General features: G+C 39.8%; 2 protein-coding genes across 12 annotated transcripts in view; one reads left to right on the top strand and one right to left on the bottom strand.

The window, feature by feature from the left end:
* Nucleotides 1-1,385: 1,385 nt before the first annotated feature.
* Nucleotides 1,386-25,669, bottom strand: ERGIC2 (ERGIC and golgi 2). 8 transcript variants are annotated; one of them, XM_086886816.1, is made up of 16 exons: nucleotides 25,083-25,592; nucleotides 23,801-23,903; nucleotides 22,954-23,015; nucleotides 20,049-20,194; nucleotides 17,149-17,257; nucleotides 15,624-15,670; nucleotides 14,560-14,630; nucleotides 13,962-14,002; nucleotides 13,156-13,257; nucleotides 11,620-11,715; nucleotides 10,827-10,882; nucleotides 9,749-9,847; nucleotides 8,512-8,609; nucleotides 5,080-5,242; nucleotides 4,150-4,229; nucleotides 1,386-3,351 (listed from the first exon to the last, which is right to left on the bottom strand). In XM_086886816.1, exons 4-16 carry the CDS (start codon nucleotides 20,152-20,154, stop codon nucleotides 3,286-3,288), a joined length of 1,134 nt encoding a protein of 377 aa, XP_086742942.1. In that variant the 5' UTR covers nucleotides 20,155-20,194; nucleotides 22,954-23,015; nucleotides 23,801-23,903; nucleotides 25,083-25,592; the 3' UTR covers nucleotides 1,386-3,285. The 8 variants fall into 8 exon arrangements, with proteins under 8 accessions (XP_086742942.1, XP_086742940.1, XP_086742939.1 ...); XM_086886814.1 differs by lacking the exon at nucleotides 22,954-23,015; XM_086886813.1 differs by lacking the exons at nucleotides 22,954-23,015; nucleotides 23,801-23,903; nucleotides 25,083-25,592 and adding exons at nucleotides 21,554-21,673; nucleotides 22,150-22,400.
* LAMB4 (laminin subunit beta 4) overlaps nucleotides 25,427-25,723 on the top strand; it is a 50,651-nt gene continuing 50,354 nt past the window's right edge. For 2 of the 4 annotated variants that reach the window (XM_086886804.1, XM_086886803.1), the window contains exon 1: nucleotides 25,427-25,504. The gene's annotated coding sequence lies outside the window, so the exon portion shown is untranslated. The remainder of the gene's footprint in view (nucleotides 25,505-25,723) is intronic. The other 2 variants (XM_086886806.1, XM_086886805.1) reach the window with 2 other exon arrangements.

Below are 25,723 nucleotides of genomic sequence, written 5' to 3'. Positions count from 1 at the left end.
GTGTCCTGCAGCAGGCTCTAATGCACAAAACAGAGATGGTAAGAAAAACAGCAGCCACAAAGAACAAAGGCATCCATGCCAGCCTGACTCCCATAGCCTCCCCATCCCCCTGCCCACCCACACCCACCACAGCCCCTCATACACAACTCAAGAGCACAGCACACTCACCTAGAAGCACTATTATTATTAAGTTACATTAATGTACCCATTCTCTCAGCTCATGACCAATTTTCCCTCGATGTTCCCTTTCACAGCTGAAGGTTTTGATCACAGCCTGTCTGTCCCGCAGTTTGCTTTTGCTGCCTTGTCCACAGAGCAAGTACCTGCCCCAACTGAGCCTTCCTGCCCACTGAAATGTCTCATCCCACCTTCTGCTCTACCATAAAGCAGCAACCCCTTACTCCTGCAGTGCCAGGGCTGGCTATAGTCTTGCCTTTTCCTTTTTCTAATCAGAAATCTTTTGTGAAATACAGCCAGGAACACAGTAGTGAAGTGTCATTGTAACTCAAGAGATTTTCTAGCAACATCTTGTCAATGCTGTGTGATTCTGGCTTGCAGGTGGCATGGCCAAAGATGGTCAGTTCTGTTAAAAACCCAGATCTGTGTTTCCTCTTTAGCCATAAAACCATCACCGGAGCAATGGGGCTGGCACCGGCTTCCCACAACACTGGGGTGAGGCTCAAGGGCCACAGGGGACACTGCCAGCCAGGCACAGCACTCCAGGTCTCAGAGGCAGGCACGGTGACCAGGCACCTCTCTCTAGGGGAGCAGGGCAGAAGCATTACACAACCCAAACCACGCTGTCTGGAAGTGGGGAAGAGTTTTTGGCCAGACAGACCCTGGTCTGCAAATGGTATGCTATGAACACACCTTATGAACATTAAAACTGTCTTCCCCTGGGCTCTCTCTCTTCACCATCGTGGAAGAGAGCAAGGGATAAAAATACATCATTTTGACCATTTTTCCTAACCCAAAAAATGCTATGATATCCCCCTTTCAGAAAATACACATCACATTAACATCTGGGCTTCTGTTTCCCTTGGGACATCCATTCCTCCCATTTTCAGAATCCTACACTCACTTTTGCATAATGCAAATAAATGTGACCAAAAAGTCCCAGCAATAAATTATTATTTTCTCCAGGACTCTCCTGCACATGCTGGTTAAGGTGCTGACAACACAAGGTACCAAGGTCAGTAGTACTGTTCCAACTACCAAACCCACTGTGGGGAGAAAGCAAACAGCAGGAGGGTCAACTGATCCTGCATTCACACTGCAATGCAGCACCTCACATCTGCAAGCTGATCATAAATTTTCTTCCATTAGCAACCAGCCCTCACACAAGCTTTTTTTAGATAAAACAACATGAATATGCCACACAAAGATTTAAGACACATCCAGCCACTTGGCTCTTTTATGTGAGAATAGAAAGTAACATTTAAAGTTCTGCTACAGAAAGTCAACTGAAATCAGTCTCTCCCACCAGTACAGTCTGTTCCACACAGATAAGAAACAAGTGTTAGGAAAAGCCCAAAGCAGAACCAGTCTGAGCAGAAGTAGGAAAGAAACCTCAGAAGGAAACAGCAAAGAGAAATGAGAACCAAAGAGTTTCTCAAGTTGCTGGAGTTTTAATCAATGTTAAAAAAACAAAGCACAAAAGAGAAAACCCCAAACCTGGCTGTCATCCCCAAGGACCTGGCTTCCTTGAACTTTTTTCTCAATAGCCAAATTCAACAAGTCTTTCCGTATTTCCCACATTTTATTTACTACTTCATTTCTTTTTAGGAAGCCCTTCACTTTGCATAGCAAATCAGCTGTGTTATTAACACTATGCTCATCAACAAAGTCCAAGTGCCCTATAAAGTACATTAATGGAAGTCAGTAAAATCTGACAATGCCACAGAGGTTTTTATTTTTCTCTAATTAGTCCTCTTAATTAAAATATTAATTCCATGGTGAGTAAAGCCAGGATCGGCATCATCTTCTAACATATTAAATCAGTTTTTCTGAGAAGGAATCATATTAATAATTTTTTACATTGGTGGAGTAACTGTTCAACCACAGGTGTACACCAGTAGTTCAGCAGTAACATGATGTTCCATTTCTCAATTCACCATTTGCATTAATAACATTCTTTCTCAGTAGCATATTTACAATATTGCTCTTCATTTAATTTACAAAAAACTACATGAATAGCAAGGATTAGTTCTGCAGATCCTGTCTCATCACCTGTCTGCAGCAATACGATTCAGATTCCCTGAAGCCACCTACTACCAGCTCTACACTCCCTGCCTGGCCTAGCAGACCTCCCAACTGCCCTGAACTGGCAGCTTCTTGCCCCCTTCTCCCTTCCCCTCTCCATTTCCAGGACATGGATGTTCCCATGGCTCCCACATGAGCACCACAGCTACAACAAAGATTCCATCAAAGCAATTTCTTTACCAAGAAAAAGCCATAGAAAGATTTCCTGATCTTTTTACTAGGGAGTCCTGCTTTTTATCAAAACTACAGTCAAATGCCTTACTTAAAGGGTTTCTGATTCAAAGTCCAAAAGCTGTGCAGGCTGGTGCGCATCCTTGGAGTCCTTGGGCACTTCCACACCAATGCCAAAAGTGACACTCTCACTGTTGGCACAGTGGCTGTGTGGAAACAGAAGAACTCCTCTGTTCCACGTTTCTTCCACTAAGGAATGGTGAGGCTGCAGAATGGCAGTGGTTGTGACCAACATCATGGCTTGGGCTCCACCTCACTCTCATGTTCCCCTCTTCAGGATTTCCTAGGATTGCTCCCCAGCTGTCTGAAAGGTGTCTTAGCCCTCAACCCCAGCATTATAAAAGAAGAAGAAAAGCCAATACCCCATTTGCACAATTAAGAGAAACTCCAGCTCAGTTACTGTGCCTCTGTGGCTGCTGCCAGCCCTTCCACACCCACTTGTATTCTTTTCTCCTTGGGGCCTGCAGCCTTCCTGGGCATCACTAAGATGCTTCAGTGGTCACGGGCAGCCACCACAAAGATGTTCAGCTTGACCATGAATACTGTATTGGCAGCAACACTCCTTCACTCTCCAGAAGATCATCCACCTCACTGGTTTCACAATTTCCTATGTCTCCACGTGCACTCAAAGACAAAAAATTACACAAATTGTTGTGTTGGAGGTTTTCTTTTTTTTTGTAAAGGCTTCTTTTTTTTGTTGCCCATCATCACTGTCTCAGCATATTGCACAATGGTTTCTTTATTATAAAAAAGTCTGTATCAGGCAGGAAGAAAAAAAATTTTCTCAGGAGGCTAATGTGTACTATTGTCTGTAATTAGAGGTAAGTGGTTGTTTGTGTGGCCATCAGGAAGTGGGACCTGGTGAAACAAAAACAAGGTGTTATTAATGGCTCAACCAGAAACAGAACATCCACCCTCCCTCCTCAAAAAAAACACACTTCTTTATTCTTGTGCATTTCCTGGATGGCTTTACCTGGCCTCTCATAGATATATTACACAAATTTGGTTGCTTTCTTTCCTCTCTCCCCACTCACATACTTGGCCAGACATGGCAAACCTCAACTAAATTTGAGACAAAGGCAGAGGTCTCAAAGGCTATCTACAGGCTTAAATGGGAAAAGTAAAAGTAATATACAATCAAGTAGTTGCTAGAGAAGCAATCCTCGTATTGCCTAATGACAGGAAAGGTGAAGGCTCAGCTCTTTCACACAGCTTGGCAGTAGCCTGCAGAGCAATAATGAGCACCACTGAACCCCTGCAGCACACAGTGCTGCTTCTTCAGTGTGCAGGCCAAGCAAAAGGATATGTGAAACCAAAACCAGGACAGGGAGACTGACCAGGCCTGCGAAACATATGAATATGTTATATATGTTTTATGAAGCAATATGAAAATAAGAATATAGCAAGGACAATGAAGGAAACATAGGACATCTAAGAGACCCAGCTGCATTAATTCAGTTTGTCAGAGAACTCTGCTTATTTACATTTTAGATTTTCCAACTATTTTTAAAAGCTGTTGAATCTATGCTAATAAGCATGTCAAGGGAAGGGTTTATTGCAAATATCTCAAATTCTCCTGGGACCAAGTCCCAAGGTTGTCCTTTTCATCCATCTGCTGTATCACTTAGGGAAATACTTAGAGGAAGTTTTCCTTACCGATGTGGATTTGTAAGAGCCCAGTCTGAAACGGCAAAAAATAATTTCTGCTACAAATCTTCCAAAGCCATGTAAAATTCCTGCAATGTCAAACAAGATTTAAACTGTCAACAGGAGTAAAAATGTATTATTTATGGAAGCATTGCAACAAAGCAACGCACCATACTTAGGACACAGTGCAGCAAACCTATACATAAAACACTGGGAAATTAACATGAAGAAATGAAATATCAGGGACAGGGGAGAATCCCAACATTCTGAAATGCATCAAGAAAGCAAAGCTACCAAGCAAATGTAATTCCCTCTGCAAGCTTTCATGGGTGAAAATACACTGTGTGGGACACAAATATCTACTTTGAAAAGCAGCTCTTAGTTTGAAGCCTCTTTACTGGGCTCTCTTCCAATGAGAGCCAAGGAAAGAAATAACTAGTAATCCAGATACCCTATTATATCTTGACCAGTAAGCGAATTGTGCCTTTTTAACTTAGTTTATTTTCTTTGATGAAGCAAATCCAGCAGTTCATTGACAAGGAAAATCTTCCCAATTACTTCAGATGGAAATTTTATCTCAGCTTTTGTTATTGATTAATTACTGGATCCCAACAATAGGAAATACACAGAATATCAGTATTTGTGTGTGTACATACAAATACATAGATATCTATATATCTATGGACAGATGTGGCCTTGCTTTTCCAGAAGTAAATAAACTTGGCTATAGTTACCAAAAAGGAAACAACAGGCCCTCAGAACACCAGAAATGCCATATTGGGACACCAAAACTGAGTAGCTTTTATGGCACATTTCAATGCACACAAATGTGCACTTTGTCTTAAATCTGTTAAGAGGACTCCCTGTAACTTATCCATAGCAATCACCATGATAAAAAAAAAAGCGATAGAACTTAAGAAGGAAGACACTGATAATCACCTGTAGTTGAAAAAATTCCACCAATAATGCCACAGAGCCTCACTAAGAACTGCCAAAAAGGCATGTGTTCTTCTGTCACTGTCACCATAAGTGAACTGATGTCATATTTCATGAATATTCCTGACACCCCATGGCTGCCAGCCGCATGGTTAATTACTCTTTCCTGAAAGAAAAGACAGAAACACTTGTTAGTCACACTTTTTATTACTCACGAGAAAATCAGTCTTACAAGATGGGATGACAAAGAGTTATTTAATCAGAGTTCACAATGAACAGAAGACTGGGGAGTATCAAGGTCGCTTTGACCAATACCTTCTAAAAGTTAAATATCATGAAGTAAAAACTACTTTCCGGGTCACTGGTCTACTGTGCTGCTTATCAATATTCACTATTGTGCTTTGGTACTGTTCTCTAAAGACCCTCACATGGTCCTTCAAACAGGATTTTTATAACTGGATTTGTGTTGGTACCCGTGAAGATAATGCTACAGTCTTGGCCTAGCCTGTGAACTCGGGGAGTGCGCTGGTGTAATATTTGCCACAGCTCTTCCTGCTTTATCAGCCACTATGAATTACTTAACTTGGCGTGAGACCTTAATGAGATTTATGCTGTTGAACAGCCTTAGCAATGGCAGAATCCCCAGAGGATTTATATAACTCAGAATACCAGGTTGGAAGGCACCCCAAGGAACACCTGGTCCAACCTTTCTTGGCAAAAGCCTCTTTCCAAACTTTTTGTCAGTTGCATCATATCAGACAACAGTCACACAGCAAGAAAAACACCTGAATAAATAAACACCCCAAGGTCACTATGACTACCAGGCACCTCAGTCCTAATCTGAGACATTTCTAGTTTCTTTTCATTTGCAAAATTCTTAAACCCAGACACCAAAGAGGAGATTGCAGCTGCTATAAATACCTGATTTTTAAAAACAGTTTCAAGAGAGCTCATACCTCAAAACAAAAGTTTGCTATCATTTTGTTGTTACTGAAAGGTGTTGATAAATGCACTGCCAGGTAAGTCTGGCTGAAAATATCTAAGAACAGCAGAAAAGATCATAATGAACTCAAGACAAACTCAGCCATCCCTAAGCTAGTAAGAACCGAGAAAAGCAATATATCACAGCTCCATTTCTCTGTTTTAACAGTTTGTACTCAAAAAACATGCAGAATACCACTTTGGAAAATGCAGGTTAAGCAACTTCTTCAGTTAGCTAACATTATCAAAAACTATACTGCTTTTTATGGCAGCACATCAAAATTAAAAGGATGCCAAAATAATGCATCAGTAGTGACAACAGGTACCAAAAACTTTTCAATGGGTGAAACAAAACGTAAAACAAACCAGTAGAAAATGCTTTCCATATTTCAAAGCACGACAACTGTCAGTATTTGGAGATGAATGATACTAATCATTCTAGTTATACTAAAAAGGAAGAGAAGACTGAAGGTAGTTAAACAGAACCTTGCCACTGGCAAAGGACAAAACTGTACTTTTGTTTGCTTTTCCTCTGTTATTTCCCTAAGCCTTACTAGTCTTTTGAGGTCAAATAGTGTAAAAAGAATATGAAGTTAAATCAAACACACAAAACTCCACCCGTAAAAGAAACAAAATTATTTTCTTGCCAACCATTTTGATCTGCTTCCAGCTTCTAGTGCTGCAGACAATTTAACTTTTGATTGTTAAAATCTGCTAAAAATCAGTAATCTTGCATCAGATAGCTCAGTGAAGCCTTGCTAGAATTAAATCTTTTTTACATAAATAACTACAGTATCTCAACCATCAAGAGTAGTAGAGAAGATTCAGCCCACACCTCTCAAACTCTGCTTCCCTATGTGCCCAACAACAGCAATTAAACCTCACTGCATTCAAGTTTAAGTCATGGCTGCCAGACCCCCTTTTTCCATGTCTGCATATGTGCCTACTCTTTCAAAATAAACGTACTAAGGTGTTCAGTGAATAGCTGCTCTTTGTAACCTCTCCCAGCTCATCTAATAGGAGTGTTTGGCTCCCTAAGATTAAACACAAATAAGCTTTTGAGGCAACAAGGTTGCCTGCTGAGGCAGCAAGAGTAAACAAATACATAATGGACACTTTATCTCAATCATTCATTATTATTCTCTCAAGCAACCTGTGCTTGTAGCAACTTTCTTAAAAATACATCCCCACAAAAAACTGAAGAGCTAACTTACACTGGACAGTTGATGCAAAGAACCACTATTACACAGGAACAGAGAAAAACTGAATACAAGATGAAAAAAAAAGGAACGATAAGATAAGCTGTTGACTGACATACAGTAGTTTAAGGAATGCCTTAGTTGCTGCAGATTGTGCAGGGAAAACACAAAGCAGATTGCTAAACCAGCAGGAGGTGGGAGTATACTGCATTATGAAATTCCTCTTCCTTCTCTCTTCAGTCCAGCTTTTGTAAGTTTTGGAGCAAACCCTTCCCTTCAGTGGCCTGGCATATCCAAGGCCACTTGGTGTCCTGAACACCAAGACATCACCTCTATCCTACTTCCCCTAGCCTAGTATTTTTCAGAAGCACAACATGGAATTATGAGGAAATAAAAAATTCTCCCTTGGAGAACACCACAAGCTCTAATACAGTGAACTGCCATCCTACTAACACCCACATTTTCTTTCAACCCAAGGCTTTCTTCTCACCTCTCACTTTATCTGTCATTTTTAATTAAACTTTTCACAAAGGTTTGTTTCTTTGGCTTTTGAATAAAAGATGAAACAGAGTTCAGTATCTGAAAATAAGACATAGTCAGTACACCCAAGGCTTTTTTCCTATTCACAGCAGTCTTTAAATTAGTACTTTGTGATATATACTATGCTGCATTGACTACCTTTGTTATGGACTCAGAATTAAAAGCCTCTCAAAACCCAGAAGTAGAAGCCTCTAGTTTTGAGAGAAACTAAATTTGGTGGTTCAACAAAGGTTAAACAAGACAACTGAGATCAGTTTTTCATATAAACTACCCATTTCTGTTTCTTACACTCCACCTCAACCAAGTTAAGGATATTCCAGTGAGCTGCTTCTTGGTTTGCTTCCCACATGGATAAAAAGCTAAAGGTGAATTAAATATTTGTAAAGCTAAACACTAGGTTATAGACCTAAAATTTGGAGGATTTCATCACCATTACTATTACCATGAAGTGGTAATTACTGTCTATCATTAATTCTAATATCAGACTCCAGATCTACAGATGCAAAACATTAACAGAAGTTTAGATGTGTCACCAAGCATATATATATATTTTACCCATCACTGCTATATGATTTACAGATAATAGAATGTTCTACAAAGAGTCTCTTCATGCTAGACAACTCTTCAAAACCATGCTACTATTTTGACATTTGAACTTTTGTGTTCAATCACTTAGATTTTTTTATCTTAATTTTTTTTTCTTTCTTCTACTTACCCTTTCTGTCACTGAAAATTGGTGAGTTTCTGCTGAAATTTTGTATGTATGGAGTTTGGTTGGCACAACTGTGATAAAATATTGGAACATCTGATTGTCTAGAAGTAAAAAAAAAAAAAATCTTACTGTTGAATCACAAACAGAGTTAAAGGCCATCTGTGATATTGACAAATAAATCAAAGAAATAATAAATCAGCTAAGCCATTTGCACTAGGGACATTCTTCAAGGAATGCCAGCACTGCCAAATCTACTTCAGCACCATCTGCACAAAGCTAGTTTCCATGGAAAAGACATATGTCCCATTTATACTCAGAAATTTAAAACTTTCCCATGTAATGAAAAGACTCATTAAGGTCAGGCCACTCAAAGCTTCAAACGAGGCATATAGGTAGTGTTTTCCAGGGCTCTAGAACAAGTTTCACAGTGTCACATGTTTCATGATATACACAAATCTCAGGTTTGAATAGATTTTGGCCACAGAATTGTATGCACAGTGCTGGAAGCCCTTCTAAACTGGTTACAGATTCTCTCTCAATTACATTTCCAGAGTATTCTTCTAGTGCCATCAGCATGCTCATGCATTTGACTGCTCTTTGTGCAATTCCCTATGGGAACAAACATCAATAGACTGAAGCAATTTATTTCAACTACACTAAACCATTCTGGCTGTAAGAGCCAAGGAACTTTGACTTTGAGACAACAGTGGTTGCAGAAGGTTCTGTAGAAGGTTCTGGGGTTCACTCTCACAGGGAATGCCAGAGGTGAGATGAGGCAGATTACTACTCTCATTTATTTATACATGAGGAAACGAAGTGCTACACAAACCCATCCTGTTTCACCACAAAACACATTGTGGACGGGACAAACCAAATACAGGAACAGAATCAAAGACTCCTGGTGCTATTTTTTAAACCAAATCAGGCTTATTTTTCCCCAGTATGAATCAGATCTATGATTCTCCACTATAACATACTGCTGCAATATGGTCAGACATAGTGTAACTTCAACAAAACAAACCTGGAAAAAAATGCAAATTGCCTCTAAGGAAGGACAGAACAGCAATGCAGATATTAGAAAGAAATGCCCATTTAAGATGTCATGTAGATAACTGTAGAGGACATTGCTCATTACCAAATTTAGCCTGACATGCTGCTTGATTTATGAAAAACAATAATACTTTAAATGTAGCTATTGGGAAACTCAACAAAACAAGATTTTTTTTAAGCACACACTTACGATCTGATGCAATTTTTTCTGTTCCATCCAACGGATTAATAATTCCTGGAATAAGTTCTCCAAATGACAAATGATCTATTCTATGGGAGAAGTTGTAGGCTGAAAGACAATACAGAGAAATTAAGCATTTTTAAACTATGAGAGTCTGTACTTAGCCAAAAAGATGCATCCATTTCTGACACTAGAATATTCTAATTAGAGCATTTATTAAACACCACCATCATTGGATCTACTACGCACACTTCAAAGAAAACTCAAATCCAAAACATTTAACAAAAAAGTTACATTTTTCTAGAAAAGAGCTTCTAAACCAAATTTTAACTATATTTGAATCAATAATGGAGCTCAAAAGAGTTACAATTTTATAACAGAGAATTTCTAGTTGGCCGAATACCTACATTATTCTACAGCTCATGTTCTTGTAAGCAATTGCATTAAAAAGACTAAGATTTAGTAAATCAAACGTACAGAAAAAGTATAAGGCAGCTGCAAAGTTATTACACTGCCCATTTTCCAGATACTTAAGATGTATAAATTAATTAAAGTTGTGTTAACAAATTCATGGGCAGACATTTGGAGGCTTAACCAACTCTAACTGGTTTAATCAAGTTAATTTTGCACAGTAAGTCATGTTTGCCTCACATTAAGTTAAATCAGCAATACACATTTAGTATCTAGATTCATAACCCAAAAATTAAGTTTCTAAGGAAAAAAGTCAGAAATTTTTAACCTTTTAGAAAGGTCTTCAAAGAAAGAGGCAATTTGGACTGAAATACAGGGTGTGCATTATATGGTGTCTATGTTACAACACAGAACATCTGAGATCCCAGAGTTACCATTACTACAGAAACAACCTAAAAATAATCCTAATAGTGTTAAATGTATGAAAACAAATTGTTATTGAGTCAGATCATTGCAAAGAATATTCTTCACTTTTTTTTTTTTTTTTTTTTGCAATGCAATTGCACAGCTAGAACATCTTTAAAGCAGCAACCTAACATGAACCTAACATGAACTAGGAGACAGCAGTCTGATTGAAGTGAATCATGTTGGTATGGAGATGACAGAAGGAACTTACACTCATGGCTTACAAGGGCTGCCAAGTGTGCATGGCCTCGAGGGTGTGGTATTGCCCTGTAAAAAGCAACAAATGTTTTATGAATCCACACAGGACTCCGTAGAAAAATTACCTTTCCTCCTCTATTTCAATAAATACTTTATAAAGTATGTAATATCCACATATGTATAACACAACATATATATGCTTAAATAAATGTAACATATACATATATATCTGTTTTATAAATTGGTATCTATTGTGTATATCTATATAAAACCCAAATATGGCATTTTTATTACTGTCAAGTACAGACAGACTGAACAGTAAGGTCAGGAATCTTGGACTCACAAAAACCCTCTTACACAAAACTAGTCTCTTGCATTTTTAGAAATATCAAAACCACATCAAGTCACTATGATTTTGGAAGAGTCACCAAGTCCTAATATATGAAAAGCTGCAGAACTGTGACTAATAAAAGTTTGACCTTATTTATCCTATGAGTAAGCAAGTTAACTGCACTCTGTATTCGCTCTTTTACAAAGCAAGTTTCAAGAGTTTCCATCCTGTAAAACACTGAAATTCATAATGACTACATTACATGAAACAATGCACTGCATGGTTTTGGTAATTTATGAAGAAAATTAACAGTGCAAGAATTACATGTTAAAAAACACCAAGCCTGAGTACAGGAAGGTCAATAAAACCCAGTCATTAATTGAAGCATAAAAGCACACACACATAACATACATGCGCTATATAGAATGTAGAAGTCAAGGGATTTTTTTATTCTCAAGAATTGGACAGAACATACTTGCCCACAGTTATGTGAAAGTTCCCTGCCACTTTATTGACATAGAGATGACCATGAATTCTGCATGCATCTGGCGACCGTAATGAATTATCTTCCCTGTTTAAATAAAATAACATTGAAAGTACTTGAGAATATTCACTGTCTAGCAGAAATAACAGCAGTACAGTTAGATCTCTTTTGCCTAGCATAAAGATACAGTATTATCATCTACCTGTCCTTAATGTGTTCTGGAATCATACCAGATATGGTGGAAGGTAGGGAAGCTAGTGAAGGTCAGTTTGATAAAACCAATGAGCTTTCATTCATACTTCTATTCAAAAATCTGGCCTACAAGACTGGCTTATATCTGAACATGCAAACAGAAAACATTAGACCATAAGTATATCTGCCCCAGGGATTTTTATTTTCCCACTTCCTTCTACCAAAAATTGCTTGGAAAATTTAAATGCTACAATGAACAGAACCAAATGCATTTTGGTCACAATAACAACACTGTAGCAAGAAGATATTTCAACTTTATTTTTTACAAAAGCTTCCACTCCTCCTCACACATGTTGTGATGTTCACAAAAAAATCTGTTTCCAAAATCTGCTCTTTAGAGGGAGATGAAAACCAAATTTTTTTCAACACATCTCAAGCATAAATACCATTTCAAATACTGCACTAACAAGCAACACAGAGGCACAGAAGGACTTAATTAATCTGAAGACATAAAGCAAATGAGAAAAAAAATATTTTTTGAGCCATCTTTAAGCTTGCCTTAGGAAGGAAGAATATATCTGATCCTCAGACAGGGAGATTACAACACAAGAAATGTGTATGTCAGTGTTTGGTTTTATTCAGTACTTTTTTTGTTTAGTGCTTTTTCTAAGTGGAGAAAATTCCAGCTTTCATCTAGAAAGTGCTTTTTCCTTGGGGGGAAAAAAATAAAATCACATAGCATCTAGATTCAGCAGACCAGACATTCTATGCACTAATCTCTTAACACTTCTGAGTAGCTGGAATTAAGTGAAAATAGCAAGGCTTCTTCATACAATCTTAACAGTGCTATCTTAGACTTATCTATCTTAGGAATTTACTAACAAAACACATTGATATGCAAAGGTTGATTCTTGTAAAATTACGAAGCATTACAACACAGGTAATAGCAGCACTGCTTTTAAAAGCTGCTGGACAGAAAGGTAGCTTTAAAAAAAAGACTCTTGTTTAGCATTGCTCTGGCATTACTAATTCCCATTAGGAAGGAGGCACCAGACCAAATGGAATATAAAGGCATGTGTATATATTTACTCGTGTCTGCACATGTATGTGTAAGCACATACACAAAACCTGGAAACCTTCTCCAGTTTGGAAACCTCAAAAGTTTTCATAAAACAAGAGCTCTCCAAAGGAAGTATCAAGTACACTATTTTAAAATTCATTAAAAAGCAGTGAGATCTTGTCTTACAACCTTGTCTTCTGGGGGTGGTGTGGAATCAAAACCACAATAAAATGTTAAGTCTAATTCATAGGGTTGAAAATCACAGTTTTTCTTACCGTGGTGGCAGTGCTGTAGAAGCACTTTTAAATGCACTTTTGAATATCACATCTTGAAGAGAGTGTTCTTCCTGCAGCCTACTCTGAATTAGTTGCAGCATCCTGAAGATTAGAGACAAGCATGAATACATGCAACAGTAAAACAAAATCTAGCTTCACAGTTCATTACTGGCTTCATTTGCAGGTCGCAAATCAAGAACTTAGCAAAGCTGATGACAGTAATTAAGCATTAAACTTTGGGAATAGTATTTTATACAGAATTTAAAGCTCAGGTGTTCACAGCAGTGTGTTATCTAAATACCAAAACTAGCCAGACCCCCAAATAAGTTTCAATACTATTACAAGACTATCACTAAAATGGGCACACACAACACCAAGCTATTAAAGTGATAAACACTGTGTCAATTAAGTTACAGGATTTTTTGCAAGAATGTGCCAATTTGTTACAATGGCTCAGCTTTGACATTTAGATATCTATTTTACACATTTGATTACATGATTTTAACTTGTGTGCTGCCAAGCATTCATTTGGAAACAGAAGCTGAGTGAGTCCATACATCTTGCTTGCAACTTGGAACAGCATGACCCCATTGAACAGGTAAGTCCAAAGCCAATTTTCTTTTTCCATAACAGAGATCTTAAATAATGAGGAAAGCAAAGTAACTTAGCATATTTTTGTAGGTTTGCATTCTTAAATGACAAGCAGGAGTTGTTAGACTCAGGATATAGTTATGTCATGTAGCTCTGGCATACTTCGAAGTCACTTTTAGTACAGATAATACAAACCATGCCTCTCAGTGCTTTACCTCTGCAATTCTTTTTGTTGTGGGGTGAGTTCAAATGGTACCTGAAACAAAAATAACACATCTAATAAAACACAGAGAAAGTATCCCTTCCATGAAACCCAGAAGAGAATTGGGGGTGTGGGTATAAAGTTATAATCAACTTCACACTTGGCACCACAGAGTAGTTTATGAAAGGACTTTTCAGTCCTTAGTTCAAGTATAAGAATTTCTGTCCCTTCCCACGCAGAACTGCAAAGGAGCAATCTTTGAAAGAAAAAGGTCCAGGTGCAGATTGCTTATTTCTATGCTGATCCCACATGAAGCACTAAAGACAAGCTACCAGACCTGCTATACTTCATCAGCATTAGAGGATCACTAGTAACATCTGTTCACCAAGTTCAAACATAAATATTAGTTAACACAAATGTACTCAGTAAATTCAATTGCAATTAACGCTCAAATGTACCCAGAAGCTATGGCCAAAAGAGATCAACTACAGAATGTTTCTCTAAGAGGTTGGTGGAGAAAAAAAAAAAAACACAAGCAAACAAACCAGCCCAGTAGTACTTTGCACCAAGAGGAATTCAATTTTTAAATACAAAGGAAAGAATCAACTTACTGGTTCATAGATTAAGCCATCTGCAGAGGCAACCATTGTTTCTGCTAAATCCAGAACATCAGCCCCTACATCTATTTTAAACAAGGAAAAATATTAAGTCACACAGATGATCAAGGACAAGCTAAAAAAATTCAAATTGAAATGAAATTTTACAGTGCAGCGATAAACTTCAGTCTATGTTCTTGTTCCTTCAACCTATTTAACCTTCAACATCAGCTGATGGACACTGACCAAAAACTCTTCAAATGTGCAGTATTTTCTCACTGATTTAACACCTACACAGAAATTGTATGAACCACATATACAAGCTTTCTAGTATCTGCTATGTATCAATATTTTCTCCTGTTTTACAAGCAATGACCAGAGACCAAGACTACTCAAAATAGAGGATAAAAGTTTATTTGCAAAAAAAAACAAACAAAAAAAAACCCCAACCAAAAAGCCACTGATCTACCATACAATTAATGCAAGGATTAAACTAGCCAAAAGTAGTGAATCCTGAAAATTTTCTTGCATTCCTGGTAGAAGTAGTATTCTCTCTTCTCAGTCCAGGACAGTCAAGACTGAACACAAATAAAGGTTCATTACCTAAATGATGTCAAAATAATATTAAGAATTGCCTTTATAAGGAAGGCATACCTCTTACATTCACGAGGAAGATGAAATTATGCTATGGTTTCAGCGCTGTTAAACAGTAGACCAGCTTAACATAAACCAAGTTCATAAATAAATACCAATTGTTATAAATTCCTGCTGCTGAGGTGAGTCTCACAATGAGCTTTTAAAATATTTCAGTGAAAAGGAGACCAAACAACAGATCCTGTTCCTGCTGACAGACAAAGCAAGGTTCTGCAATGTGCGAATGAGATGGCACAGGTATTCTCTTTACATTTCTTACTAATTCCTTCAATGAGTCATATGCCATCAAGATCACTATATACCATTAAGATCAGAAAAAGTTAAACTGGTAAAATATTCTGAACAATTCCAACTATATTGTGAGCAAGTGTGCTCTCTGAAGAGGCTTTAAAGTATTAAAAAACTTTAATTGATGGAATACTTACACTGACACCTCATGGCAACTGTAATATCAATATTGATCCTTAATTTACTGGAAAGAGAAAAAAAGGCAAAAATCCATTAAGTGACATTGAGTACAAGTATAAGAAAAAAATCTCAGACTACTTGCAGAAATACAGCCAGGTACCAACATTTATACCAATAAATATAAAGCTGTTTAAAATTTGGGTGAAGCAACGTGGATTTTTAGAGCACATTAAACCACTTTTTAACTTAAGAGATAACCTCCATCACACCAAAAGTCTGATTGCGTGGCATTCCCCAATATTCTGGGCATTTCCTATTGGTTTTCATGTTAGTTTCACAAATGTCATTTGAACTATTAAGAAATAAACCCTCTCACTATAGTCACAGGGTTCTGTTCCCAGGGAGCTTCCTCTGGGACTTAGCTGACCACAAGCAAATCACATAAGCAAGGGATTCAACACTGGCTCAGCTGGGGTCAGACGGGGTCAGTAGAGAGGAGAAAAGCAGTTAAAATTATACCAGCCTCCATTGGTTAGAACTGTCAAAAACCACAGGCTGAGTGATCAGCCCACAATCAAATTGGGGAATCAGTAGTAGGACATACCCAAATCCCTCTTAACTGATGGACTACCCTTCCCATGTGATAGCTTCACTTGGGATATAACCTACTTTAACGAAGACCCAAATGTGAAATTACAGCTGTCTGATTGGATTTACTACCATTTGAGTTTTTGATGCATCTCCTTCACATTTTTCCTTTTTTTTTTCATTACAGAAACCTTAATTATTTCTCATGTACAAGACATTCAATTAATAAATGAATCTTTAGCTTGTTACCACAGCAACTACCCAAACAGATTTTAAAGTTATTTCAGTTTAGTTTCTGTTAGCTCAGTTCATGGGTGCCTGGCAATGGGCCATTGTCAAACCACAACACAGACACATGACATTTAAAGGTGTTCAGGGCGCAGAATCTGCATTAACTTCACAGGGACTCATGGGTGCCTGATCAGTTCTGGAAGAAAGGCAAACAATCCTGACAGGCACATGAAACCATCAGCAAACAAATCTTCAGGGGGACTGTATTTGGAGACAAAAATCAGTGACAACCTCTAATAATGCAGTCCAAGTTCTGAGCACTTCAGGTTCACCTCCAGTAGCACAAAGTATAACGGCAAGATACTAAGTGTATGAACTAGAGAAAGCCTCCAGCCCAAGTTGGGGGATTTACCTACTGATGCGGAGTTACATCTTACATTGTTCTCTGAATTGTTAGCAAGTAATTCCTAAGGGAGCTCCTTCAATAAGAAACCTATACTATTGTGACTTCCTCATAGCAGAAATCTCAATTTATCTTCTTCATAGATTACATAGAAGAAAAAGCTCCAAAACAATCAACAGGTGAAAAATCGAATCTATGTAGTATTTAATTTGTAATTTCAATTATAAATTGCTTTCAAGTCACATGAACATTTTAAATCTATTCTTTCCTGAAATGCAGGCAACTAACATTTTAAAAAGAATTTTAACAAATAATGTTACCTAGTAAAATCCTTGTCTACTTCATATTCATATTTCATCCATGTATCCCGGTACACCATGAACTCCATTATAGTCAGGAAAGCTATTGTTGTAAATGCTATCAGAGAAACTGGTCAGAGGAAAAAGAAGTAGACATTGAGACTGTGAGAAATATTATTCAGAAATGTATTTATATTAATTATTAGAAATATAAGCAGAACAGAATTCAAACAATTCCAGAAGCATTGTGGTTTGAGCATTACCAGTACAACACTGGTATCTTTGATTTATAAATCCAAAAGCTGCTATTAGACAAGTTGTTTTCACAGCATTTCACAAGTATTTGTTTTTAGACAGGAGTGGAAAAGAGTAAGTCCTACCTTTGCATCAAGAAAATACTTTTTAAGTACAGTCAAATACTGGAATGATTAGGAGGTTGTGAAATTCCCGTATAGAAAATTTAAGAACAGGCTATATCCTCCTCCACATATAAAATGCACACAAATCACTGTCAGGGATGGTCTAGGAAAACTCAATCCTAACTTCCAACATGAAAGAAGAAGGTAGTGCATCTTGAAATCCCTTCAAGCCTCCACTTGTCTAGATGTCAATTTTTTATAAGTTTTTTTTATATCAACTCTTAGACTCAGAAAGCTAGGACAAGAGAAATAATATGCATTATAATGCTTGTGTACAGTTACACATAGCTATATATGTCATATTGTCATGACTCCCACCCCAGTATTTCAAACAATTCTCCCTCTGGCAACAAGCAACACACAGCAATCCATTCTGCCAATAAGTGAAGAACTTGAAATTATTTTTAGGATGAAAACTAACTGGTATATTTTAGTGGTACATGTGCTTCACTTATCTCCAAGGCAGCCTACTCATCACACTTGCAAAGTTGTACAATGCAAGGAGAAGATCTCCCTGCTGCACAGTCAGAAACACAGTAACAGATGCACAGAAGCACCTGCTATGTCCCTTTTATTAAATCATAGCTTTTATAAGCTGGAAAATACTTCAGTTATAGAGCATAGTAGCAATTTGAACAGCTTATTTGCACTGTAGGTTTTTAATTTACATTCTGTGGAGTATCTCTGTGGAATCCATGAAGGGCAACTTGAGAAAAAATAAGCTCATTGTTGACAGGCTTCAACTCAGTACACAGTGATCCAGAAGCCAGAGTGGGGAGCAGAGAGTCCTTGGGGATCAGGAAAGGAGCTATTGACTACCGCATAGATCAGCAATGTTTCCAGTTCTAGCTTTCAGCTGACACTATGTAGCAATCACACACATGAAACCCTTCATGTCAACTGCACAAATCAATTAATCACTCTGGCTGTTCATTTCCTTTTGGAACCAGTAGGCCAGACTCACCCTGGCTATGCAGCAATAGGAAAGCTGGAGATACGACTATCCAGAGCCATACAAACACCATTAGAACCACAGCTGCTTTCTGGATAATTCTGAGAAATTGTATGTGTTGATCTGAACAGAAAAATAAAGTCTTGTAGATTTTCCCTCCTGAAGGGTCTCACAGCCACAGAGCTGGAGTTTGAGCCTGTTTGAGTAACCAGGACTTATTTTGCAATGGGTTTGAAGGCTGTGAAAGCCAGAGAATAGTCTTGGTATGTTTTAGATCCTTATCACATCAGAAAGTAAGTCTGACACTTTGATCATGAATGAAACACAAATACTATATTCATATTTCATAATGGCACAGAAAAAGACAATCCTATATTGTCAGTTATAAGGTTAGTGGGATAAAACCAAAGAATGTTAAAGTAACTTGTGGTGCTGAGAAATCCTTGAGGCACCATTCACCTAAGCAAAGGTCTCATGAAGGATATTACTATACTACAAAAAAGGATTCTTTAAGCATTTGGTGGTTTTATGAAAATTACAACAAAGAAACAACACCCTTGTTTCCTCAGAAACTAACAAAGAATTATTTAAATACTTCTCAGATTATTTTATATACAATAATCCTTTAATTATTAACAGTCCACTTGAGGAAACAGCAAAGTAATATATAACTTTCTGATATTTTCTTCTACACTGTAAGTGGCGTAACAACTTCAAAGGCTTATCTGTAGGTTGCAATTGCTTCCTGAACTTTTTATTCAATTGAGTTTCAGGCGTAATCACACACATGAGAGAGATTTTTGTCCTCCACTTCTAAGTGCTAGCCGTTTCCTATCTGCAAATAATTCTAAGAGTCCAAGAGATGAAGTCACTATTTTCAGATCAGGCTACCTCTAACTCAGCTCAACTTAAAGACACAATTTTATGATAAGATACATAAAGAAAGGTAATTTTTACAGCTCAAGCTTTTTCAGAGAACCTCAAGTGACTAATATGAACAGTACAAGCATATGTCCTGGATTAAAGTGTTTAGTCCTTCAAGGGGCCTTCCTAACTCTTAAAATCAAGTGCACCTTCAAGAGAAAAGCTTTAGAAAACTGCTCTTCATCCTGATGCTCAATTTACCTGTCTCTGAAGAATATTTTTCTACTTTTGCAAAAGCATAGTGTTGAATCCCACTATCATTTCAGGTCATGCTCACTCAGTCTCACCCTACCTGACACCAAGAAAAGAGCTTGGTGAGACAACAAATGAGAAAGTTTTGTCACAGGCTTGGCACAGTGCAGATCCAGTTGCAACTGGTTAGTTTTTATTTCTAACCTTTACATTGGGTTGAGTCTCCCCAGTTTTATACAAAATCTCCCTTCAGATGAGTGACAGATGCATCTGTTTGGATAAGATACTATGTCTTTACTTGAAGGGGATGAGCTCAGTCAAGAGCTCCACCCAAGAATTCAAGAAACCAGTTTTAGCTACTTTCAGGTGAACACAGATGCCTGTCTTCCTCATGTTAAAGTTTCTATCAATATCAGCATCTCAAACAGGCCCACCTGTGCCTCCGCTTGCTGAAGTCTCCACATAGCTTTCAGGAACCTTTGGAAAGGCATCCAATTCTTTCATCAAATTCAAGGTCTTCTTCCGATTCAGTCGCCTCATCTTCAGCACACTCCTCCACCTCCTCCTTCATATACTCCCTCTAATTTGAGAATAAATCATTATGAGTAAAAGACACAGGCAATATTGCTCAAACTGACTGGCTTTAACGTAATGCAATAACAAGGACATTCAAACCCCAGAAATATGTTTTCAAGAAACACATGCTAGACAACTGGACGGTCACTCTTGCTTCAAGAAAACTGTTAAGACTGGCCTGGACACCACTGCCTACAGTCCAGCCACAACCAACACATTCACCATTTAATTACTATGCTCAATTTTTTTCTCAATTAAGTTCTTACTTGTAGTGAGTATATTGCATTTTAAATTAAAAAAAAAAAACCAAACTCAGTCCTGAAGTAAATTTTCTAAACAAACCTGACAGCGCAGAGAAGTCACTGACTGAGGAGAAAATATCTAATAGGCTGCATAAACTTTAGAGGACATCAGATTGCTCTCCACATTTGGCCATTGTGGGCACATACTACATACTAAAGGAAAAAAAAAGGTGCATTTCACATTTTTACAGGTATAGAATATTATGATCATAAAATGACTATTTTTTTCCTCTATAAAAATACATTCCAAAACAAGTTGTGGATCGAATCCTAAACTCCATCCTTCAGAATAATTTCTGTACATGACATGATCTCTGCTTGGAGTCATGTTAAGCAGCAGGATGCTGAGAAAAGCAGGTTGCCCTGGAAATACTGTCTTAAACCATTTCCAAATCATGCAAATATGGTCACAGCCTGGTCCTGCCAATAGACTGCAAGTTTTAACAAGTTGACACTGTTGTTTTTCTTCTAGGGAACTGCTGAACTTAACCCTGAATTTCTGAAGCTATGAAAACAATCATGCACTTACTGTATTCTGAGAATATGTCACCTTATTGTTCCCTATTTAAACACTATAAGGTGGGCAAGTTAACCTATACTGCCAACACATGAGACAGTTCTCATCATCATCTTGATGATGGAAAAAACTGAACTCATGTACCCTGTTTCAAGAGAACATCAAGTCTCTGGGACGTTCTAGTGAAATTACTCAAGATCTATTCCCTGCCCTGCCCCTTCCTGGTGCTGAGCAGGCTTTGTACCATACAATAAAAAAGCAATAGGCTCTGCTGGAAATTAAAGTTCACACAAGAAAAATCATCTATGCCTGCAACATTCTCATTAAACAAATTGACTTCAGACACACTCTGCCCTTGGTCAGGCTGCAGAGATCAACAAAATGATACTGTGTGTTGAGCAGAGGATTCAAATAAACACCAGTTGAGAGGTCAGAGGAGATAAGTGCTGGAGCAGGCTTTTGGTTACGCAGCATAAAAAAAATAATCAGGAAGCAAGGTTCTGTCCTCACTACACCACATAACAGTTTTAAAGAATAAACTCACAGTAGCTCAAGGAGAAGTTGGAGCACTTCAGTGCACAGATATGGCAAAGCAGCTGCTCGGACACAGCTGAAGTCATAACATTCGTTAGCACGGAGGAAACACCAGGGCTTGCCTGTTATCCTACACATAAAGCAATGAAGCCAACATAGCACCCTTTCATTTTCTGCATATCTTCCCTGCTATCACGTGTAAGAGCACACCATAAAGAGGCACAAGATAAACACAGGGAATTTGAGAGCACATTGCTAAAAAACTTTCTAAATCACCCTGCATCAGTAAGTATGTGGATTTTTGTAATCCAGCTAGAAATATGCAATCTGTTCATTGGTTTCTTTAATCCCACACAGAAAGACTCACTTTCAGCTACAAACCCAGATGGAGACCTGATCCCTGCCCCCTGCCCATCTCCACACAGGTACTACTACACACACACCAAAAACTCTGGAGTCCATAGCTCCATGAAAGTAAGGTACTGTGAATCCAAGAGCCAATTGCCTTAAGAAACTATTATTATTATTCACGATAAATAAGGGACAAAGTACAGCACAAATGCCACTCGAGACCAGAGGTCCGCTCGAAGCCATGGCAACTCCGACCTAGCTGAGGGGCTCGGGCAGTTCTCGCTTCCTTAGATAACTTGGCAGCGAAGCCGCTACCGGCGCGTCCCAACACCCGCTCCCACGGGCGAGGAGCGGCCCCACGCCTGAAACCCCCTGCCGGGGACTCGGGCCCGGCTTCACGCCGAAAGAGGCCCCGGCCGCTAGCTCGGAGCCCACACACCTGTGCGGGCCGCGGGCGCTCCCCGCCGCCGCCACGCACCGGGTAGCCGCGGGACGGGACAGGCCGCGCCCCCGCTCTCCCGTCGCCCTCCCCTACCTCTCGGTTCTGCCGCCGCTGCCCAGCGCCGCGGGCGAGGCCAGACGGGAGAGACGAGCCGCAACGCGCTGCCCGGCGCCCGCCCCGCTGAGCATGGCACCGCCGGCCGGGGCGGGCTCCCTCCGCCGCCGACGCCCGGCGGGAGCCGCGGGCCGACGGGAGCGGAGGCGCGCCCCGCCCGCCCCTGCGCGCATGCTCGCAGCCCCTCGGGCATGCGCCGGCTGCCGCGGCCCGGGGCGGGCTGGGACGAGCAGGAGCAGGGGCGCATGGCCACGGCGAGGGCCGTGTTCCCCGACTGCAGCGCAGCCGGGAGCAGCCGCGGGCTGAACCTCCGGAGCCGCAGGCAGTACGGCCCCACGCCCCTCTCAGGGCGCCCTGCACAGCCTCGCAGCCGGTCCCGCAGGCGCTTGGGCTCCCGGGCACGGCAGTGCCGCCCCCTGCGCGACAGAAGGGACGTGCTGTGAGGAGCATCTGTGACCGTGCGAGGTTCTGAGTGATCGTTTAAAGCGGTGGATGCAAAGTACCTTCCAAAACAAACCGATGAAGGGCTGTCACGCGGATTGCAGTATTAATACTGGTTTGGACACTATGGATATAGAATCAGGCAGCGTTTGAAAAGAGGCAGCATCTTGGTTAACTATGAAGGACAAGGCTTTAAGACAGTGACTTATGGTACGGAGGAAGGAAGGTTTTTAAGCTCACAAGCCAGTCTTCAGACTTGAAATGAAGAAAGTAAGAGGGCTTATGTATACCCAAAGTCTCAGTCCTTTTCCCTGCGCTGGTGGAGTTAACTAATAGGCACTGCCTCACCACAAGCTTTCTGCCTGAGTAACTGCAGCATTAGTTTATCTGCAGATTTTTCCTTAAAATCCTATCAACTCTCATCATGCTACTGTCACTCTGCTCACAGGTAGCTGACCCAACCTAGACATCTTACAGCCGAAAAGGGAGCTCTCCCAATATAGTAGAACTCCCAGGGAATACTAACATCTTTGAAGATATCAAAACGATTCAAGAAAAATTGCTCAATGTAAGGTTTTTAAAGAAAAAATATATACCATCTATATTCATGTCAATAGACATCTATTGTCATAGACCTTAAAGAAAAAAGAGACTGAAGAGACCAGTATTTTTGATAATGAGTCAAACAAATAAAACCCACACCCTAGAAACACAGATAGTGGTGAATTCCACAGCATTAATTCAGATTTGCTCTTTTTAATGGTTTAGAGGAAAAAGTAGATCCATGACAAAAGACTTTCAATAGCATGCCAAAGTACACACAAATTGAATTAAACAACTCTTTGGGTACAGCGTTTGAGAATAAAAGGAGTCTGAAATAAGAAGGGAACAGAAACAGATTCAGAGTACCTTTTGCTTTTTAGTGATAGGCAGGAAGGAAGGAAACAAACATGCCAGTGGTTCTCAATGAATTGTGATCAGTGTGCTTCCATCATTTTAGCAACTATAACAGCTGGATCAGACAGTCAAAAAGAAAAAAGGGGAGGGGAGAAGTATGATATTACAAGAGATAAATAACCAGGCTAAAAATATGTATATCTGAGCATTTGTTCCCTCATCTCAAAAAGAGCAGGCAGCTTTAGCTCCAGCACATCAAGCTCTTACTTTGACATGCCTAAGTGCTAGGGTATAATTCAGACATGGATTTTTCTGGCTAAGCCATATTTTCCCTTGAAATGCTCTCAGCATTGAGGCTTGGAAGGAGAAACTGATAGATCTGGTTATTTTCTATGCAGCAGAGATGCTCAACAGATGTTTTCACAGGCAAACGATCTCATCTGCTCACAAACATGGGTTCAGCCTTAGTGCTCAACATCACATTGAGATGCCTCTTACAGAGAAGTGGCACGGAACAAAACTGCTTGCAGCTTTGCATCACTATAGTCTTATAAATAAGACTTCATATAAGACTTCTAACTACAGATATCCCCATGAGATATCTCCATGAAATTTTGAGGGAAAACACAGGAAAAAAAAAATTCTGAATTTAGGAAAAACAGAAAAATTATATAGTGATAACACTGTCCATTACACTAACACTATGTATTTGACTACACTGTGCTAAAGAGAGACAACAGTGATTGCACTGCACCCATCAAGTACCAGACTACTCAGATTCAAACCATGCTCCTTTCCTTATGCCCCTGTGTGTTTCCTGCTCTCCTGATCACACCTAAGTCGTGACAGCCTACAAGTATCTGCCAAATAACCTCAGCGAGCCCGATTAGGAGGAAGAAATCTAGCTGCCAGTTGCAAACCATGCAGGGGGGAAAACGGGCTGTCCCTCAGCTGCTGCTGTATGCATTTGTTTCAGTTCAATAAGTAACAGGATCCCAAAGCACCCTGAGACTCGAATGTAGCCACCTATGCAAAAATAAAACTATCTTCCAAAAAACCCTAGCACTTCTTAACACTGGTGATTTATGAAGTCCCTTGATGTGTACAAAGGGAGGAAATCACGTCTCATATAGAACAGTTTAGCAAACCACAAATTACGTAGGACAGAAAAAAAAATTCTTCGAAGCCCAGGAGTAAGGGCTATGAAGAACATTGATATCAAAGACAGTAACAAAGAGGACGGTAGTAGACCAAACAAGAGAAACAAATGTAAACATGCACAGCTATCGCCCACCTGCGTTTCAACACACTTCAGCATTAGTTAAAAAGCTGGAAGCCGTGCGCAGGATATACAAACTAAAATAAAAACCTGTAAAGCATGTCGAGACTAAACACAAGCCCCCATCGTTTACTGCTGCTACAGTCGCCTACACAGGTGGTTCATGAGAGCTGAAAAAGCATTTTGTTAGCACGAAGGGGCGAGGGAAAGGCGGGATAGCACAAGGGAGAGCGGCCAGGAGCGCTTGCAGGGCGTGAGGAGAGGCAAGGATTCAGAGAGGAGAGCAGCCGCTTTACCGGAACGTGGAGGCATCGAAGAGGCATTTAGGAAGGAGAAGGAGGAGCAGAGGAAACAGGTGCAGAAGAGCGAATATGGAGATGAGAGGTAGGAGTGGCTGGAAAGGGGGTGGAGGAGAAGAAAGTCCTGGAGGTTGAGAGGTGAGGGCTGGGGAGATTGGAAAGGGTATGGCGTGAGGGAGGGGCAGCGAGGTGACGACGAGGGCGGTCAGCGGCAGCCGTAGCGTCCGGAGGGCGGGAGGGGCGGCCCTGAGGGTGCGGGCCCTTGGAGCGGGCCCTTGGAGCGGGCTGGGGCGGGAGCGCCCTGGGCCAATGAGGAGGATCCACGCTCAGGGAAGCGGGAGGAGGCGCCGGGGAGCT

The sequence above is a fragment of the Cyanistes caeruleus genome, chromosome 4 (genome assembly GCF_971803275.1).
Source record: "Cyanistes caeruleus chromosome 4, bCyaCae1.hap1.1, whole genome shotgun sequence".
Taxonomy (NCBI): domain Eukaryota; kingdom Metazoa; phylum Chordata; class Aves; order Passeriformes; family Paridae; genus Cyanistes; species Cyanistes caeruleus.
Note: the sequence above shows the minus strand (reverse complement) of the source record. Positions and strands in the feature narration are given on the sequence as shown.